Source organism: Vipera berus, assembly GCF_964194415.1.
Source record: "Vipera berus genome assembly, chromosome: 2".
NCBI classification, from domain to species: domain Eukaryota; kingdom Metazoa; phylum Chordata; class Lepidosauria; order Squamata; family Viperidae; genus Vipera; species Vipera berus.
The window spans coordinates 121,633,586-121,654,111 of NC_138203.1; the positions used below are offsets into that span (position 1 = coordinate 121,633,586).

General features: G+C 39.1%; 1 protein-coding gene across 11 annotated transcripts in view; it reads left to right on the forward strand.

Moving 5' to 3' along the window:
• Nucleotides 1–20,411, forward strand: part of MECP2 (methyl-CpG binding protein 2) — a 70,467-nt gene extending 50,056 nt beyond the window's left edge. For 10 of the 11 annotated variants that reach the window (XM_081319882.1, XM_081319880.1, XM_081319881.1 and 7 more), the window contains 3 exons: nt 6,459–6,791; nt 11,047–12,117; nt 20,325–20,411. In XM_081319882.1, coding sequence (XP_081176008.1) covers nt 6,459–6,791; nt 11,047–12,106 — 1,393 coding nt within the window. In that variant the 3' untranslated portion in view covers nt 12,107–12,117; nt 20,325–20,411. Of the gene's footprint in view, nt 1–6,458; nt 6,792–11,046; nt 12,118–18,180; nt 18,287–20,324 lie in introns of all 11 variants that reach the window. The other variant, XR_014025405.1, reaches the window with a different exon arrangement.
• The last annotated feature ends 115 nt before the right edge of the window (nt 20,412–20,526 follow it).

The following is a 20,526-nucleotide window of genomic DNA, read 5'->3' on the forward strand; positions in this document are numbered from 1 at the left end:
AGGTGGTGAATGCTCCAACACTGGAGGTTTTTAAGAAGAGACTGGACAGCCATTTGCCTGAAATGGTATAGGGTTTCCTGCCTGAGCAGGGGGTTGGACTAGATGACCTCCAAGGTCCCTTCCAACTTTATATTATTAAGGGTCTGCTCAGGGTTCCGCCGGTGAGAGATTGCCGGCGGGTGACACCCAGGGATAGGGCCTTCTCAGTGGGAGCGCCTGCCCTCTGGAACCAGCTGCCGGTGGAGCTGAGGACTGCTCCCGACCTCCGATCATTCCGCCGGGGCCTGAAGACCTGGCTCTTTGAGCTCTCGGGCCCAGGCTGAGGAGAAAATTTTAACTGGGGTTTTTAGTGTACAGGGTGAATTTAATGCTTTTTAACTGGTTTTAACTTTTGTATGTTTTGATTTTTAATTCCCTGTAAACCGCCCTGAGTCCTCAGGAAAAGGGCGGTATACAAATGCAACTAAATAAATAAATAAATAAATAAATTATTATTATTATTATTATTATTATTATTATTATTATTATTATTATTATTATTATTATTATTATTATTATTATTATTATTATTATTATTATTATTATTATTGAGCCTAGAATATTGCACCTTTTCACAATATTCTAATTTTCTGAGATTGTAGATTTGGGGTTTTCATGAGCTGTAAGCCGTAATCATCACAATTATGACAAATCACGGCTTGAACTATCTTGCTTTGCATGTAATGAGTCTATCATATATTAGTTTCCCCTTTTAAGTTGCATTACTGAAATAAATGAACTTTTGCACGATATTCTAATTTTTCGAGTTTCACCTGTAGTGACTTTGAACTATATTGTAAGAGTCACAGCTTTGATGGCAGTTTTCCTTATTTGAACATTTTTTTCAATGAAAACATAAAACAACCCCCCTCCCCCATATGTATTCACATTTTTGAAAGATAACGTGTAAATTAGGTCCTATTTTTCTGACTTTTTAATCTGTATAATTGGGAAGAATGTCTTCCTCTAATGTGTAACCACCCACTTCTTTTAACTCAGTTCCCATATTTTATAAGTCTCAGATCTTTCCTTCCTTCCTTCCTTCCTTCCTTCCTTCCTTCCTCCCTCCCTCCCTCCCTCCCTCCCTCTTTTCTTTTTTTATCATAATAGAATGTATGTAGTTTTCGTATGGAGCTGCTAATTCACTTAAAAATGAATGGGAGAAGATACACACAAACACACACACACCCTTGTCATTTTACTTTGGGCCTGAATGAATACTATAATGTTGCCTAAGAAAAAACATAGAATTGTTTCTTTATGACTTCAGTACCATCTTGTGGTATAAAATGTGAAGTGCAGGTATGTAGAGAAAAAAGGATATCTCTAGAGTAAGATTCTTCCGATTCACTAGCAAGATTGTTCCATGTTTATTTACTGTACAGGTAGTCCTCAATTTATGAGGACTCAATTTATGACCACAATTAAGCTCAAAATTTCTGTTGCTAAGTGATTAATTGGATAAATGAATGTTCTCCCATTTTACAACCTGTCCTGCCACAGTTTTTAAGTGAATCACTGCAGGTATTAAGTTAATAACACAGTTGTTAAATGAACCTGGCTTTCCTATTGACTTTCCTTTTCAGAAGGACACAAAAAGGCAATCATATGACCCGAGGACACTGCAACTGTCATAAATATGAGTCAGTTGTCAAGTGTCTGAATTTTGATCACATGACCAAAGGGAAGCTCACTAAGTGAACTCATGAATGAAAGCATATATATACATATACATATATATACATATATATACATTCATGCACACACACACACACATGTACGTACGTACGTATGTATGTATATATGAATATGTAAAATGAGGACCCAGATTGTTGGGGGCAATAAGCTGACTTTGTAATAATGCCGCTTGGGGTGTGTGTGAAAGCCCTAACAAGCAGGCATATACATAGAATGAAGGCTACTGCTAAGCTTGTAAGCCGCCCTGAGTCTTTGGAGAAGGGCGGGATATAAATGTAATAAAAATAAAATAAATAAATATATGTATATAGCGGGGTGTGTGCTTTAGGCTGCTTCTGTTTACTCAAATACCTTACTGAGAATTGAGGACATTTATCTAAAGCAGTCCCAACTTATAGAGGTATAAGAAAAGGTTAGATATTAGCTCCATTACTTTGTAATCTGTATTTAAATCCAGTAATCCAAGCACTTGTTCTTTCAGCCCATTGCCCACCTATTTTAGCTGACTGCAATTCTAGATTATAGGCCAGTGATGTACTTATATCTACTTCACAGTTGGGAATGAAAAAAGCTCTTAGGGCAAGGGTCCCCAACCCCCGGTCCGTGGACCAGTACTGGGCCACGGTGTGCCAGCAACCGGTCCGCACAAACAAGCAAAGCCCCATCTGCGAGATGCAGGCAGCACACAAAACCACACACCCTCCAGTTTGTGGAAAAACCTCTCCACGGAACCAGTCCCTGTTGCCTAAATGTTTGGGGACCTCTGTCTTAGGGCAATAGTTTTATTCTTTACAAAAACTATGAATAAATATCAGAAAATCAAACTTTTAGTATTTGCCCAATATTATCATCAAGTTCACAAATGGCAAATGAATGGGATTCAGATTGAACAGAGGCACACCTGGAGATATCTTGGAGTGTGGTTCCTTGTTTCTCTGTCCTGGAATGTTAATACATTGGTATTTATTTATATTTGTTATTTATTTACTGGACAGTTGTCACACAACATATTTTTACAGTTATCGTAAGATTGGGTTCTGATAATGTTAAAACTGCCCTCAAACAACACATTTGTGTGTGTGTGTGTGTGTGTGTGTGTATGTAAAGGTAAAGGTTCCCCCGCACATGCGTGCTAGTCGTTTCCGACTCTAGGGGCCAGTGCTCATCTCCGTTTCAAAGCCGAAGAGCCAGCGCTTGTCCGAGGACGTCTCCGTGGTCATGTGGCCGGCATGACTAGACGCCAAAGGCGCACGGAACGCTGTTACCTTCCCACCGTAGTGGTCCCTATTTTTCTATTTGCATTTTTACGTGCTTTCGAACTGCTAGGTTGGCAGAAGCTGGGACGAGTAACAGGCGCTCACTCTGTTACGTGGCACTCGGGATTTGACCCGCCAAACTGCCGACCTTCTGATCGACAAGCTCAGCGTCCTAACCTACTGAACCACCGCGTCCCTTCATACATACATACACACACACACACACACACACACACACTGTACATATACATATTATTATATTATATTATTATTATATTATATTATTATTAATATATTATATATTCATTCCAACCAAATATAAGAAAGACATTGCACCCCCAATATTTATCATATTTTTCCAAAGGGATTTGCTCCAGCCTCCTATTTGTCATCAATTACAATTCTGAAATATCGTAAGGTTTCAATTCACCAGGGTGTTTGGATATTTTAAGGGTACTCCTATGTATCTTTGGCTATTTCCCTGTTGCGATGGCTCAATAGAAACTACCAATGATGGCGAACCTTTTAGAGACTGAGTGCCCAAACTGCAACCCAAAACCCACTTATGTATCTTCGGGTGCTGGGTGGGCGTGGCCGCGATGGTAACAGCAGACTGAGTGGGACTAAAATTCCAACTTTGCAAGTTTTGTTTTCCCCTGAGAAGTTGAAATTGATTGAACCTTTTTTTTCTTGCACACGGCAGTGGAGGCCTAAAGCAAAAAGGTTTTATAAAACCCAGCTGAAGGCCTAGGACTGGGGTGACGGTGCGCGTGCCCACAGAAAGGACTCTGTGTGCCACCTGTGGCATGCGTGCAGTAGGTTCGCCACCACAGAACTAACCCACATGCTACTGTGCTGTTCCTTATTTAAGAACTCTAGACAGAATTTCATTTATCTGATGAAGAATGTTACTTCTTTCAGACAAGAACTCAAAATTATTTTTCCTAGTATCCCTGTTTTGTGCTACCATCTGTACAATGTTCTGCACCATTAATTAAGTTTGGAATCTCTTATACTAATATTTTCATTCTGTTTTATTTTATTATATCTCTTCTTAATCCATTTGAGATCCTATTATACGTATGATTTTCTATTTTGTATGGGTATGTAACAGTTCTACTCTTAGCTTATTTTATTGTATTTGGTCTAAGAGCTGTAATAAAGTGATTTTGATTTGTAATATTGGGCCATATAACAGTTTAGGTGAGTTCTCCCTTTTTCCCCCCCAGCTGAAATCCTTTCCTTTCAGCTGTACTTAAAGTTTGTTTAAGACAAAATTAAGGTTTTTATACCTCAGTCTGTGCTTTATTCAACTTAACTATCCCAAGGTGAGAGGTTACCTTCTAGGTGTAGCTTGATCAGTCATCTCATCATGTAAAGAGATAAAGAGGGAGTCATCAGGCAAACATGGCAAAATAAATTATTTTTTGAAAATTGGTAATAAATTCAGCTACTTATATTTCAAATGTTGCTCCAAGAAAAACTGCTTGAAAAAGCTAGTCAGAAAAGCTTTTGAATCACTCACTAATGAACAGCAATAATATTTATTATTATTGTTTATCAAATTTATTAGTATACTGTATACTGGAATTAAAACTGCTGAATTAATATATAAAGTTACTTTCGTTATTTGTTACGCTTTCTACTTCAATATAAATTAGTAAATAATTTCCTATAGGTTTTATTAAACTAGCAATGTTTGCATCTTCTCTTAGTCACATGGCTGAATTGCAGTTTGTCTGTTTGTTTATTCAATCTCTATAGCTGCCCATCTCAGTCAATGAATCTGGGCTGCTTACAATTACACAAAGCCAACATAATGTGTTATTTTGTTTTTCATTACAAACTGTAATGGCGACAGAATGTTGAGAGGTATCACAAATCTATACTCAATAAAAACTGAGTAATGTGTGCTTTGAGAGCCAGTTTGGTGTAGTGGTTAAGGCAGGGGTCTTCAAACGTGGCCCTTTTATGACTTGTGGACTTCAACTCCCAGCAATGCTGGCTGAGGAATTCTGGGAGTTGAAGTCCACAAGTCATAAAAGGGCCACGTTTGAAGACCCCTGGTTTAAGGCATCCAATTAGAAACCAGGAGGCTGTGTGTTCTTATCCCACTCTAGGCATAAAGCTAGCTAAGTGACCTTGGGCTAGTCCAGGGGTAGGCAACCTCGGCTCTTTTATGACTCATGTACTTCAACTCCCAGAATTCCTGAGCCTGCACGGCTGAGCTTGGAAACCTCTCCCTTTCTCCTCAGCATGGCTGGCTCAGGAATTCTGGGAGTTGAAGTCCACAACTCAAAGCGGCCTAGGCCAGGGGCAGCCAACCATGGCTCTTTTATGACTCGTGGACTTCAACTCCCAGAATTCCTGAGCCAGCATGGCTCAGCTTGGAAACCTCTCCCTTTCTCCTCAGCATAGCTGACTCAGGAATTCTGGGAGTTGAAGTCCACGAGTCATAAAAGAGCCAAGGTTGCCTACCCCTGGGCTAGTCGTACACCCAGCCCTAGGAAGGAGGCAGGGACAAATCACTTCTAAAAAAATGTTGCCAAGAAAACTGCATGGACTTGTCCAGGCAGTCTCTGAGTATCAGACATAATTGAATGGAAGTGAAAAAAGGGTCTTTTTACATAATAGAATCTAACAACTGAGTTATGTGCTTTGATATTGCTGCATATGAAATTAGCCAGAACTCCTGCTTCTTCATACCAGACAAAAATAGTAACGTCTGGCTTCCTCTGTTTAATTAAGCCAGCTGTAGAATTATAAACCTGTCTGTAAGTTGCAGCTCTTCAGGGAAGATATTTCTGGAATACGGACATAGAAAGATACAGTTTTGTTAGTATGTGACCTCTGAGAGTTGTTTAACTAACAAAAAGAGCACAGCCGATCATTGTAGTAGTCCTACAGAAATATACCTATGGCACCACTGAATCAAATGTATTCCTCTGCTGTTGCCAAAAGTATACAACACACTTTGTTTTTTTTAAAATTTTGCCCAGCCCGATGAAGTATTGGAAAAAACATATTACTTATGGATAGATCCTCAGAAACTTAATGGAATGGGACCAATTTTATATGAGGGGAGAAGTATACAAAATAAAATACAAATATTTCAAGTTTGAAAATGGACCACCTGAGGCCAGAGACTGTAGACAAGAAAATCCAGGAAAAGTTCTCCCATTGTATCCTTGTGTCAAAGAGAGATAGGCAACTGTTGCAAACCCCTTCCATCTTTCTGTCACATGACTCAAAAACAGTTATCATTTAAGAGGTTGGAAAGAATTTCAAAAGTTACACCTTGCTTTTCCTTCTTCCTATTAAACCTTCCCAAAATAAATATGTTAAAGAGTATTTATGAATGTGACTTTGGCTGTAGGTGAGTTCTTATGCCACCTATCAGCCCTGATGATATATTGTTGTATGATATGCTAAGCACTTGAGCCCTTTCTTTTCTCTATTTTGCAGGGAAGAAAAATCTGAGGACCAAGATTTACAGGGTCTAAAGGACAAATCCTCCAAATGTAAAAAAGTCAAGAAAGAACGGAAAGAAGAAAAGCAACATGAGCATGCCCAGCCCTCTGTGGAGCCAGCTGAAGCAGGCAAGGCAGAAATGTCAGAAGGAGCTGGAACTGCTCCAGCTGTACCTGAGGCCTCTGCATCTCCAAAACAGCGCCGCTCTGTCATCCGAGATCGTGGTCCCATGTATGATGATCCCACTTTGCCTGAGGGCTGGACTCGCAAACTCAAGCAGAGAAAATCGGGACGCTCGGCGGGGAAGTATGACGTCTATCTTATCAAGTGAGTGACAGTGGCCCTTGTATGTTTGTAGTGCATTGCTCTCATCATGTGGTGTTCTCCAAAACTCAAAAGGGGGAATGTGCTTACTATATTACGGTCTAAGAGCTTATTTTGATCAGGATTCAGCAGTGGAGTATATGAGGGAGAACATATTTGAGTATGTATTACATTCTTCCTTACGTAATTATAGCCAGCCCTTATATTTTCTGGGAATTAGGAGATAATAGCATTTTAAGGTCTAATATAGGGTCTTTTTATTTTATTATTATATTTTTTATCCTATTTATTTTTATTTATATATTGTACTGTGTATGTTTCTTGTGCACAATTTCACTCTAATTTTTACACCTCTCTGATTTCAGACAGTAGGCCTTATGCTATTTTGTGAAAATAGAACAACAATACTTATTTTGACCCAACGGTCATTTCAGAGATATTTCATTACCTAAATGGAGAAACAGAATGACCACTGGTGGGCAAAAAAGCATTTGGGAGCAGGAACAAATTCCAACTTTTTGTTGGCTTTCCCATTTACTTTGCTTGTGGGAAGCTGGCAGGGAGTGTCAGAAATCACAGTCATGTGACTGTGGCTAACTGTGGCAACATGGCAGCACCCAGAATATATAACTGGTATAAAGATGCTAGAAATTTCAGTTGCATGGATCCTGGATTTTGTGAGCATTCTTTAAGTTAGCAGATTTGAGGTACCTGGATTCAAAAATGTTTGTGCTTTCATGCACCATTTGGGCTAACTGAAGGTTACAAACAAAGAGACACACGAGTTGTAGCAGTGTATAGATGTGGGAAATAAGAGCCTTTCCCACATCCCTTATTTCTGGATTTGTTAGTCCTTGTGAGATATCCATGTGACATAATTTCTAAATTACTGACAACTATTTTCTGCAATCCTACATTTTTTTCTCTAAGCTAAATAGTACTGTTGCTTGTGACTTGGTCCATTTTGTCTTATTTTCCTCATATATTTTTTATTTTTTTATTTTATTTTAATTCCATTTACCGGTATATCCCGCCCTTCTCCGAAGACTCAGGGCGGCTTACAAACTTAGCAGTAGCCTTCATTCTATGTATATGCCTGCTTATTAGGGCTTTCACACACACCCCAGCGGCATTATTACAAAGTCAGCTTAATTGCCCCCAACAATCTGGGTCCTCATTTTACCTACCTCGGAAGGATGGAAGGCTGAGTCAACCTTGAGCCTGGTGGGATGCGAACCTGCACTAATTGCAGGCAGCTGGTGTTACTTAAGGAGGCATTAGCCCACTGCTATTGTGGTGAATACTTACTAACATTTCTTCCTTTACATTTTTTAACCGAACAACAAGTAACATGACAAAGTTTAGAATGAAAAGTCTTCCATGCTAGGACTGTGCAGAATTCAGATATCAAAGTCATCCTTTGGAGCATATGGGAGGGTATATGTAGCAATTCCTTGAGCCAAATATCAATGAACATTTTCCTGTAATTGCGTGGCAGCTGCAGAGGGGATTGCTGGCAGGAAAAGACATGCTGCTTTAAAAAAAAATTCAGACAACTGCTCTCTAACTGTCCTCATATATACTCTTGGAATCTGATGCAGTGTGCAGCTGTGTTCTTGCCGTATGGGCATACACAAGTGAAAAGAAACCAATACAGGATAATTTTACAGAAAGACTGTTCAAGTTCAAGAAATTACCCATTAATCTTCCAATTGGGATTTTCAGGAAGCAATAAAAACAGCTGAAGATAAAAGCAATGAACATGTAATTGAAGTTGTCAGGCATTTTATACAAGTTACATATGAGTAAATGTAACATAAGAAAAGGCATTAACAATTAATATAGGGCTACCCTAGATGCTATATGGCATCCCCCATATATTTAATTATGCTTCCAGAGGGGAAAAATGCCTCAGCAGCACTAAATATTTATAATTTACCACAGTCAGGAAAGGGTTAATGTATTATTCTGCTTCTCTTACTGCATAGACATAGGGCTTTGTCTCCCTAACTAGAGATTATCACAGGAACTTTTTTTTAAAAAAACAAAACTTTTAATAATGAAATTATTAAGCAGAAATACTACAGAAATGCCATATAACTTGCCATAGAAATTTCTCATCTTTTCATCTTTCCTACTATCTTCTACTATTGGTTTCTTATGAGTTATCGATTGTTGCTTATAACTTATGATTAATTATTGTAACTATAATTTATTACCTATGACCTATTACTTGTTTATATGTACACTGTGAATGTATGCACTGGAGATAAATTCCTTGTGTGTCCGATCACAGTTGGCCAATAATCTATTCTATTCTATTCTATTCTATTCTATTCTATTCTATTCTATTCTATTCTATTCTATTCTATTCTATTCTATTCTATTGTTAATTAATAAGACTTAACTATTCTAATGATTTTTCATACTCAGTTTCATATTAATATTGCAATTCAGACATTTTTAAATTTTTAAATTCATTTTTAAAGTAGCTTTTGAGGATAAAACCTTCCCTCTTTAACTTGCAAATGGTATGCCCATTAGAAAATATTTACATTAGTAGAAAAATGTAAAGGCTTATCCATTCGAGGTAAACTCCAGTGATTTCATGGACATAAGCACATACATTTTTGACAGAAGTAGTTTGCCATTGTCATTTTCTGAGATATTTTTTTCAGCTTTAGAATCTAGCTTACGGCCCTGGTATTCCCTGGAGATTTCCTTATAATTAGCTATTTTTTGCTGCTATAAATAAATAAAATCAGCGTTGAAGGAATTTCTTCATACAGAACAAGAATCCTAACAAAATGTTATTTAGCAAGCGATCTATCAAAACACATCCTATCTAAATTTCCATACTGTGCACGGGGGGGGGGGGGAGGTGTGTGTGTATATACTTCCAATTTTCAGCAAAACTGAGTCCATAGCGAATCAGTGGCTTGCTTAACCATCCCAGCAGCTGCTTAATGACTGCCGTAAGAAAGCTCATAAAATTGAGCTGGTCATGTGACCAACCCATTTTACGCCTGTTACAAATGTGATAGGCAGGCTCCATTATGGTTGTAAGTTGAAGATTTCCTGTGTTCTTTGTTCCTAGTTCTATATCTAAAATAGCATCATTTTCCTAAGGGACTGATCGGAGATGTTACAAAGTAAAAAATGCAGAAAATCTGTCATGTTTTCAGGAAAAAATATAGAGGAAAAGAAGCAGGTTCTTGTCATGTGATGTTGTTTTTCGCCAAGAAAAATTTTCCGTTAGGAAAATGATGCTATTTTAGATATAGAACTAGGAACAAAGAACACAGGAAATCTTCAACTTACAACCATAATGGAGCCTGCCTATCACATTTGTAACAGTCGTAAAATGGGTTGGTCACACGACCAGCTCAATTTTATGAGCTTTCTTATGGCAGTCATTAAGCAGCTGCTGGGATGGTTAAGCAAGCCACTGATTCGCTATGGACTCAGTTTTGCTGAAAATTGGAAGTAAATGCTGGTTTTAGACAAAACTGTCATAAAATGAAATCACACACCTCTAATGGCTGCAAATGTGGCCTGGTTGCCAAGCACCCAAAGTTCAGTCATGTGATTCCAAGGGATGGCAACTCTTGTAACTTCAAATCTGGGTTGCAACTAGCCCCCAGGTAGGTCCATTGGCATGTTGAATGGTCACTAAACAACAAGTTGTAAGTTGAGGACTACCAGTAGACAAAACTTTGATAACACGTTCATACTGGTTTTCTTCATAGAACTTTACAGGGGAGCTCAGATATTAAGCTGCCTTTCATTTGCTCTTTGTAACTCATTTTCCCATTAAAAAAGAAAAGGCAGAACAGTGGCTTAATACCTTCTGAGTGCTAGCTCTAAGGGCCATCTTTCAAAGCTCTCATAATTAAAAGTGTTTGGGGATAGGTGGAATCCAAATTAGCAATATATTAATTACTCTCCCTTATATTTCTATTAGCTTTCACACCAAAGCTATACATGATACAAGAGTGGGGGAAAATAGCTCTCAACACAAAGCAAAAGCTCAAAACCTCCCCTTATTGGTGGTTATTTGCAGGTGTGATGTTTGATGTATAGAGTATACTGTAGATTACAGAATCGTGTGCATAGAACTCTTGCAAGGAGGTTTTTTTTTAAAAAAAAAAAAATGTAATAATCTAGCTTGTGTATCTCTAGTGAATTATCACTAATTTTCTCTCCCACCCCCTCCCCTTCCTTGTTCTTTCTCATATTTCTGGTTCCGAAACTGCAGCCCCCAAGGCAAGGCCTTTCGTTCTAAAGTTGAGCTCATCGCCTACTTTGAGAAGGTGGGAGATACTTCTCTGGATCCTAATGATTTTGATTTCACGGTGACTGGACGTGGGAGCCCCTCACGACGAGAACAGAAGCCTCCTAAGAAAACTAAAGCCCCTAAAACTCCTGGCACAGGCCGTGGACGGGGTCGACCCAAAGGTAGTGGCTCTACCAAACCTAGAGGAACTGCTTCGGAAGGTGTACAGGTGAAAAGGGTAATTGAGAAGAGTTCGGGAAAGCTGCTAGTCAAGATGCCTTTGCAATCGTCTTCGATGGGAGCAAAAGCAGAAGGAACAGGGGGGGCTACCACCTCAGCACAGGTCATGGTGATCAAGCGTCCTGGACGTAAACGGAAACCTGAATCAGATCCCCAGGCTGTACCTAAGAAACGTGGACGAAAGCCAGGCAGCAGTGCAGTAGCAGCTGTTGCCGAAGCTAAGAAGAAAACAGTCAAGGAGCCAGTCATCCAGGCAGTCCGGGAGACAGTATTGCCCATCAAGAAACGTAAGACACGTGAGGCTGTCAGTATAGAGATCACCAAGCCAAGTCCTCCTCCTCCAAGCAACACAGGGGAATGGAGTTCCAAAGGACAGCGAACGGCTGCCAAGAGCCCAGGGCGCCGCAGCAAAGAAAGTAGCCCTAAAGGGCGGGGTGGCAATGCTGTGTCAACCCCTGCCCCTTCCTCTTCTCCTGGCAAGAAGGATCAGCACCTCCCTCCCCATCAGCCATCTTTGGAGCCCCAGGGCACCTCCCCTGCTCAGTCCCCTGAAAGCCCTAAGGACAGCAAGAGCCTTCCAGCTGAGCCCCAGGACTTGAGCAGCAAGAGCTATAAAGAGGAGAGGGCTCCAGAAAGTGATGGCTGTCCAAAAGAGCCACCTAAGACTCAATCTGGTGGCACAGCCGTGTCCTACAAACATGAGCGCAAAGATACTGTGTCGTCCTCCACGGCCTTGTCCCGGCCTACAAACAGGGACGAGGCCGTGGACACCAGGACACCTGTGTCAGAGCGGGTCAGCTGACTTTGCGGGGGGTGAGTGAGCAAGTGAGCGCCAGAGGTAACAAAGAGAGGAACAGGCACTCTCAGCCCCACACACCCAAATGAGACTCCAGGCAGCTGCCGGGTAGAATTCTCTTTTCCCACAATGCCCTGGCTTTCAATCAATCAGCTTACCCCCAAACTATCCCTCTGTGTCCTTCATTCCCCCCCATTTTTAATACAGACAAGCACAGTGTGGGGTACAGAAACATGCCTCCCAGGGCTGGAAGCCACTTTGCACTTTTTCTACAGAACGGGGGCCCACTCTTCCCTCTCCCCATCTGCCTGGCTCCTTCTGCCATGCTTTGCTGAGAATACTACTGACAAGGCAAGCTGTTTGGCGGGGGAGAAATAGCTCCAAACTCTGGCTTGTTGCCCTGATCCTGTTTGCCCTTTATATTATAGAGGCCCCATCAACAGATCAGGTGGAGATGGGCCCACATGTGTATTCCACTCCACCTCCCTAGTGCCATGTAATTGTAGTTGTCCAGTCTTAGTTGGAATTCTGTAGTTTTCAGTAGGGTGTGTGCGCATGTGTACACATGAGAGAGAGAAATAGGGTTGTGGTATATTGGGGAACTAATATCCCTCATCTGCCATTTAGGCCAGCAATTAAGAAGAATATCCCCCCCTCCCCCAAGAATAGCTCTGCTGCTAAGAGACCACTGGGATACTAGGTGCAGCTTTGTATTAACATCCTTTCCTGTGTCAATCCTGAAAGGAGAGGCCTTTTGATTTTGTTGAAGCAATCCGAGTGTGCTGAACGGCATGTGTGTGTTTGCTTGTCACATGCTAAGAGTTTAAAATGAGAAGTTCTTCCAGTTACTGTCAATGATACTAGCTTAGGAAACTGTTTGCACTAATGGAGGCCTTTGTCCACTTGTTTGGGGAGGGGGAGGCGCAGTGGCGTGAAAGATGTACAAAGTGTGCCTGTGTGTATCAGATGGGGCATTGGACTGAACATTGGCTCACTTTTCCACCTTACTTGTTGTTTAAGAAAGTAGCCCAATGTGTGTAAAACTACCTGTAATTCTTTGTGGGATTGGTACATGGCAATGGCTGAATGGAGAGGCCTAGTTGCTTCAAATAATTTCCCTACAGTTGGCAACCAAGCTCTTCCAAGGCGGTTGAGCACATATCGCCTCACTCCCCAGAAAAGCAGGGCTCAGCAGAAGTGTAGCGTTTTATTATGAGGCTTTGTCTACAATTTAAGGTCTATTTTTTCCCTCCTGAATAGCAGAAAACAGCATTCAGTGGAGGGAAGGGGAAGGACATTGGCCATGCTAGTCTGCTTATTTTTGTTTAAGGGAATATGTAGCACAGAGGTAAGCTAGTGTCTGCCCCTACCTTTTCTGGACTATAGCAAATAATTCAATAAGAAGAAAGGAGGACTGGATCCCAGTCAAAATCTAGGCAGGAAGTAGCTTTCTTTAAAAAAAAAAAATCCCCGAGTGGTGTGAAATGATAAAAAAAAGATCCATCTTATTTCATGGGTCTTTGAGGACCCTAAGAGACGTATATCCAGATATCTGTGATATTTTTTTTTAATAAAGTTAGCACTCTCAAAGTCAAAGTATTCAGAGCAGTAGCATTTTAACGGTCTAAATATGCGCCCTCTCACCCTTTACAAGTTGCTACTGGGAGAAAAATAGATTCCTATGATGGCTCCTCCTCTCCCCCCATTTCTAGTATAGCAGTTTGCTTGCAGGAACAACAAAATTTAGAACAGGAAAATTATTTTCAGAGGGAGGAATATTACATATTTTCCTTAGTAAAATTGGAGTTCCTGCAGTCATATATGTACGTACATACATACATGCATAAATACAATACACAGGCTCTCAGGAGTCACGTTTGTTTGAGAGCTTAGAGAGCCTCGTTGGCATAGATGATGACTTTTCTTCTCTGTTCTTGGCTATGTACCAGACATTGGAATAAAAATTCTTCTTTGTGCATAAGTAGCCAAAGTGAAGTTATTAGCCTTAGAATATGATTTGTTCATAAGAAAAAAAAACCTCAGTTTTCTCTGTGGGAAGACTGATGAGAATTAGCCCTGTAGTAGCCCAATTTTTTTCTTCTTAGCTTCTTACAGTGTAATCAGAGATGAAAGTTTGATTTTTTTTCCTTCTCTTTTTCCTTGATTTGCAATAAGGTTGGGGCTGGCTTCTTTCTTTATCAAGAATAAAAACCAAGCCTCTAACTTAATCGTTAGAATTTGGGCTACAATCTGTTGCTAAATGGTGAACTCCTCTGAAACTAGCTCATTATTTATTGGAAGGATGTCTCTGTGCCGAGAAGTACATATAGAAACCTGATAGAAAATGTAAAGAAGCACGCACAAGGAAAAAAACCAAGAGGAAATTACTTTGCAACAATTTAAACTCTTTAAGGGCTTTTCCTCAATATTGAAAAAGGCACAAATTTAGTTTGGCAGGGGAGGGGGTCTCCTATCTACAGTTTTCCAAACCACAATAAATATCCTAGTCTGTGGGAAAGAGATGTGAAAAATGCAGTATACTTTGATATTCAGCTGCATTTGGGGATTTCTAAGACTTTGCACTTGACTGAGAGATCTAGAGTGAATTATTGTCCCACTTGCTCCAGCTTCTAAGTTTGCAGAGACAACCTTTTATCATGTATTAATTTTTCTAAATTATGAGATTGTTTTCATAAATGGAACAGAACCTTACATTTCATTCTACTTTGGGGTCAATTCTGATGGGACTTTTTTAATAGTAAACATACAGACATATGTCAAAACTGAAAGTGTGACAGGTACAATTTGGCATGGGTGAGTTTTACAGAGCACCATCCTTGGAAGTCAAAGTTTAATTGTATAGATACACATCATGAATGTTTCCACAGAAGAATATCATGGTAAAACAGCTCCTTAGCTTATCCAGTTTGAAACACAGAACATCAAGAATAAAAAATAGTGATAGCAATCTTTCCAATTGGAATATTGATTTATATTTTATATATATATATATATATGTTTGGGTTATAACTGAAGCCCAAGCTTAATGTAGTGGTAACTGTTTATAGTTTTTAAAAAATCATGTAAAGAGGATAGAGTAAATATTATTTCCTGTAGTTTACTTCTACAGCCTGATACAGGTGTTTGCAGGATGAAAAGCATACTCAAGCTGGGCTTACGAGTGCCACTACTACAATGCAAGCTATACCCCTTTCATATGTGCAATATCACAACACTTGTACATGAGTGGTGCTTGTGTTACAATGTGTGACAGTGCTTTTATCTTTTGTTCCCCCGATACCCCACTGTGGATACCTGTTGACACAAAACATTTTCATTCATACACACATTCTTGGAAGAATTCTAACAACAGGAATTTGGTTAGATAGAAAAAATCCTTGGGGAGAGGATGATGGGTGAAATAGCAACATGGAGAACATTGCTTTATATATATATATGCCTACACTTATGCCCTAAAACATGGACCCGCATTTCCATTTCAGACTTATTAGACCAAGCTTATGGCTAAGCAGACGTGTTGTGTCAGTTTAGTCCTGTCCCTATAATACAGGGTATTGCTGCATTCCAGTCTCTTTAGCATTTATAATATTGTAGTTTATAGCTGAGAACACAAATGGGGCTGTAGTTCTGCAGGAAATATACTCGGCATTTGAAGTTTTTAGCCATTTGAACCTTCTGAAATACCCATAGGTAGATCTCCTCTAGTTTAGTTTACTATGGGAGTATTGAAAGCCTCATGCCTTCCTACTTATTTGCCAGATCATTTAGAAAATGTAGTTTTTGCTATCGTAAAAGGAGCTCTAGCACTCTCCCAGCCATGTACCTTTCAAAAGGTATAGGTGACTGCTCTAGGTAAAAAGTTGGCAGCCCTTTGCCATGTCCTTTCCCAGCTGTTTCTTGGTGTCCATTGTTGAGGCAGATAGTTGCCTTCATGATGGAAATACCTCTCCCTCCCTTTATTTAAAAAAACAAAAACATTTTCATGGGAGAGAATAATGCACTTTAAAGCCAAGAGAGAAGAACATTCTTTCTTGCTTTCTTCCTATTTGGGTGAACAGTAGAGCCACAAGCCCATTGAGATCACATGGTTTTAACAATGTCTTACAAATAGATTGAGAAGAATGGGTTAAATTTAATATGGGGTCAGATGGGGATATTAAAAGAAGCTTCAAATGTTAAGATTTTGCAGTATCTTTAGTTAAGTATACCCATGAACATGTATGGAATTTGAAACAAAAATCCAAATTAGAATATCAATACCCATATATCACTAAAATCATCTTCATATTGTAATTAGTCTAACCTGGATTTGATAAGCTTGTAAAACCACAGTTTTTTTTGTTTTGTTTTTTAATCTCATGTGTCTCGACATTCCAAACAAGTCAAAAGATGACACTTTTACACTATTTCCCTTCCCTTCCTGGAGTTGTGATGTAGGGCGGGAGAATTGAAGGTTCATTTTGTCAGCAAGAGCCAAACTAGATCCTTGTAGGCCAGACGTGTCAAACGTATTGGGACGGTTTTGCCATTGCTGGCAATGGGGTGGGGCGCGGCTTCCAGATGACGTGTCCAGCTTATGGGCTGGCAGTTTGACATCCCTGTTGTAGGCAGACCAGGATTGCTGCTTGATTGCTACAAAGTGATTGTAAGAGAGGCAGTTTTGCATCAGAGAAGCAGCAGGCAAGCAAAAAGTTTTAATTCTGCTTGCTTTTTTCCTGACTCTCCCTGCCTTGCTCCGCTTTGCAGCCGATTACAGACCTGGGTCTTCCACCAAAATCTAGTTCAACCCAAAGAAAGGATTGAGAAAGTAGAGCAGGAGTATGGTCAAGAGGGAGTAATAGAAGTCTGGCCTCTTCCCACCATTCTTTCTAAAGATGCTGTTTTTCCAGAGTGCATTACATCACTGGCAAACTGCTTACTTACAGGGATACAAAGTGACTATCTTTGCTCCTAGCTCTGCCCACTTCCACCCTGCTCATCCTCAAGACATGTGGATAGTGCCTGGAGTTTGAGAGACTGTGCAAGAGGGATTTACCTTGTTAGCATTGTGAACCACCTGATGTTTCTGTGTCAAGTGAAAATAAACTTCTTGTCAGTTTCAATTATTATCCAATAATGTGTAGAGTTTAACGTTAGATCTAAATCTTTTTTGTTTGGGGATTTAATTTCTGTTTTGTGTGTGTGTGTGTGTGTGTGGTGTTTTTTTTTTAAGGCACCAAGTAGACACAGAAAAAATTGTCTAATTTTATATATCTGTATATTGCATTATAAATGAGGGGTAGCTTTTTTTTTTTTGCTTATTGCTCCACTACCAAATAAGGATAACAGACTGACAAGCAAGGAATGGTATGGTCTGTTGAGAAATTATTACATGTTTTTTTCTTTACTATTATTCCTAAACTTCAGTATCATAGCAAGGGAAAAGAAAACACCCTTCACAATTATCTGCCAGTAAATGCCAGAGCAGAAAATACATTTAGCTGGGCTGTTCTTACACTTTTGGAAGAGGATTTTTTTTCTTTTGCTCAATGAGTTTGAAAAATAACAGGATGGTCACATATAGTCAACATTTTATATTTTTTTTGCACTCAAATCAACTTGTGGGGAAGGGCATTGACTTGGGTCTAGGATGATAAAGTGAAGAAAATATGAAGTATTTGGTCTGTATTGTGACTAACCTCTCTAAAAAAATATTTTCAGTTTAACTAAAGCCTAACTAATATTATTGGCATGATTTAGCTCTATCAATTATGGCTACTTCTATGGTGAAACAACTTAGTCTGGTAGTGTAATTTTTGGAAAACTACTATTGGTCCTAAACTGAACTTCTTAGTGCTCTTCCTCATTTTCTTCATAGCAAAGTTTTTACCTGGCTTCTCATCTTCCCACTTCTACTGTTTTTAAAGTTAATATTTCTCCTACCGCTCCTTTCATTTTGTGCACTGCATGCCATCTGGCATAGGTTGGAAGCACTCCATGATAGCATGTTCCAGTTCTTTAGCTGATAACCTGCCCTTTTTTTATCTTCTCTCCCCCCACCTCTCTTCCTGCATGTTTAGCAAAAATCGAGGTCTGATTTCCAAAGACATCATGTCTGGATTTGATATTGTATCTTCATTGGTCAGTGTCATACTGCATCCAGATATGGATCCTGGAAAGAAAAAGGTGTGAACAAAAAATGGACATGTCAAATAATTGGGTGGCAGAAGTGAAGTATTGAATTTGACTCTCACTACTTTTTCTACTGATCAAACATGTTTTGCAGTATTTTTCAGAGAGAACAAATTATCAGTTTTTCAAATTGGACTTTGCCCTTTCTCCTCTTAGTGTTGCTTATGCTTGCATGACTGATTGCTGAGTTGTTCAATTTGTGTCACACTTAATAATTTTGTAGTAAAGCTTTGACATTACAGCTCAAGCAACAGTCACCAAATCAAAGGCTGATGTGTTTGGAAGCAGATCATTAAGCAAAAAATAATTTTTAGCACTTTACTGACATAGTTCTCATCATATCCTAAAAGGCCCCATTAGAAAGAGGACCAAATATGAGAGTTTCCTGTCTGCCAGTTTTCACTTGCAAGTTGTGGAAATCAGCAATATCCGCTCAGAGTAGTAGCTTAAAATTGCCGTTCTTCCAAAAGCAAAGACCAAGCATAGATTACACTTCTCTGAGGGACAGTGTTACTATATTCCTCCTAACTGAGGTTGGGGGAAAGAATTTCTCGGTCCATAAATTGACATACATAAAATTTTCTTCCAATTATGGTTTTCCTTCTCCAACCCATGTAGATGAGCAGTACTTACTGCGGTTGTGTTATCTCTGCATGAAGTGGCAGAAGAGTTGGACATTGATCAATTAATTTTCTTTGTGAGTGCAAAAAAAAAAGGTTTTCCTCCCTTTATTGTACAGGGGGAGGGATGGGGGGAAATCCTTTCTCCAGCTTCCATAAATCAACATGCCACTAATAACAAACCGACTTCCTTCTGCTTCACAATTCAGTAGTGATCACTATAAGACCAAATATTACACGGACTGTTATTAAATGTATGCTGAGTGCTTGCTAGCTTGTACAGCTCTTAATCTTCACATAGCCAACTAACTCTCTACCCAGTGACATTTCTTTAAAAAAAAAATCCAGAGACACAGAATTTGGGGTTGGGGTGGGAGTTGTTTTTTTTATTTTCTTTTAAATAGTGTTTTTTTTTTCCTGAGAGGGGGGGATGTAACAGAAAAGAACTGTGGTATTTGAGACTCTCATTGTGTGTAGGGTTTTATCTCCCCACCCTGAAAAAAGGAATGTCAATGAAAACCTTTTGTGTGCGTGTGCGTGTGTGTTTATTTTAATGGTCCACGAGTATGTATCGTGAACATTTCTGTAAAGTAATTGTTCCAGGCACAAATGCTTCAAATGTGAGTGTCAAATATATGTATATATTTTAAAAGGGAGGAAAGGTATATACTTTTATTTTTGTCTTACCATTGGCAGTAGGGAGAAAGAGGTAGTTTAGACAATTTTTTTAACAACTTCCCAGGGTATTTTATATGCTTCAATTTCTAATAATCTACTACCAGAAGTCAGTGCATCAAAGAAATTAGAATATGCTTAAGAGTCCTTCATTGAAACATTCATTTGGCGGGAATGCAATAGTAAAAAGAAAAAACAAAATCCAGGAAGAACTTTATAAAGTTTTCATTTTTAATAATCCACCACCAGAAGGCAACATAGGAAAAAAATGAGGTGGTGCTGTAGATTCCTTCACTGAACACTCATTAAGGGAGGAAGAATAAAGCAGCAAAATCAGGAGGATCTAGCATTATAAGTGTTATCAAAGAAGAAAGCATTGAAACTCCAAAAATCATAGTTAACACTCTTTATTAGTTGGGCTGTATGTTGTCTTAAGGATTGCCCCTCTACTATTTTTAATGCCGAGAAATCACTGTTGCTCCAGATGAATGATCCTTCTATACTCAATCTCTAATTTTAGGGAAAAAATATTAAGAAACTTTCCACTGAGGTTAAGTAGAGCTTCCTTGGCTCTTTTGAAGAATTTTTAAAAATATACTTTATTGTGTACCCCCCCCCCCACCCATACTTCCTCACCACACTTTGCATTTGTTTGATGCATTTTTGGGACAATTACTTTTAAGAATTCTGAGTAGATTTGTTTAATAAAACTTAAAAATTGATTGCTCTTTTTGTAGGTTTTGTCTACAGCCAAAAAAAAAAAGACTGAAAGCACTGACTATATTTAAAAAAAAAGAAGAAAAAAGAAATTTAATAAAGGAAAATTTGTATAATTTCAGTAAGAAAATAACAAAATCCGTCTGAATGTACATGTATATGTTTAAAAGAAATCCACCAAAATCCCTCCCTACCCTTGTATCCTATTTATTATATAAAACG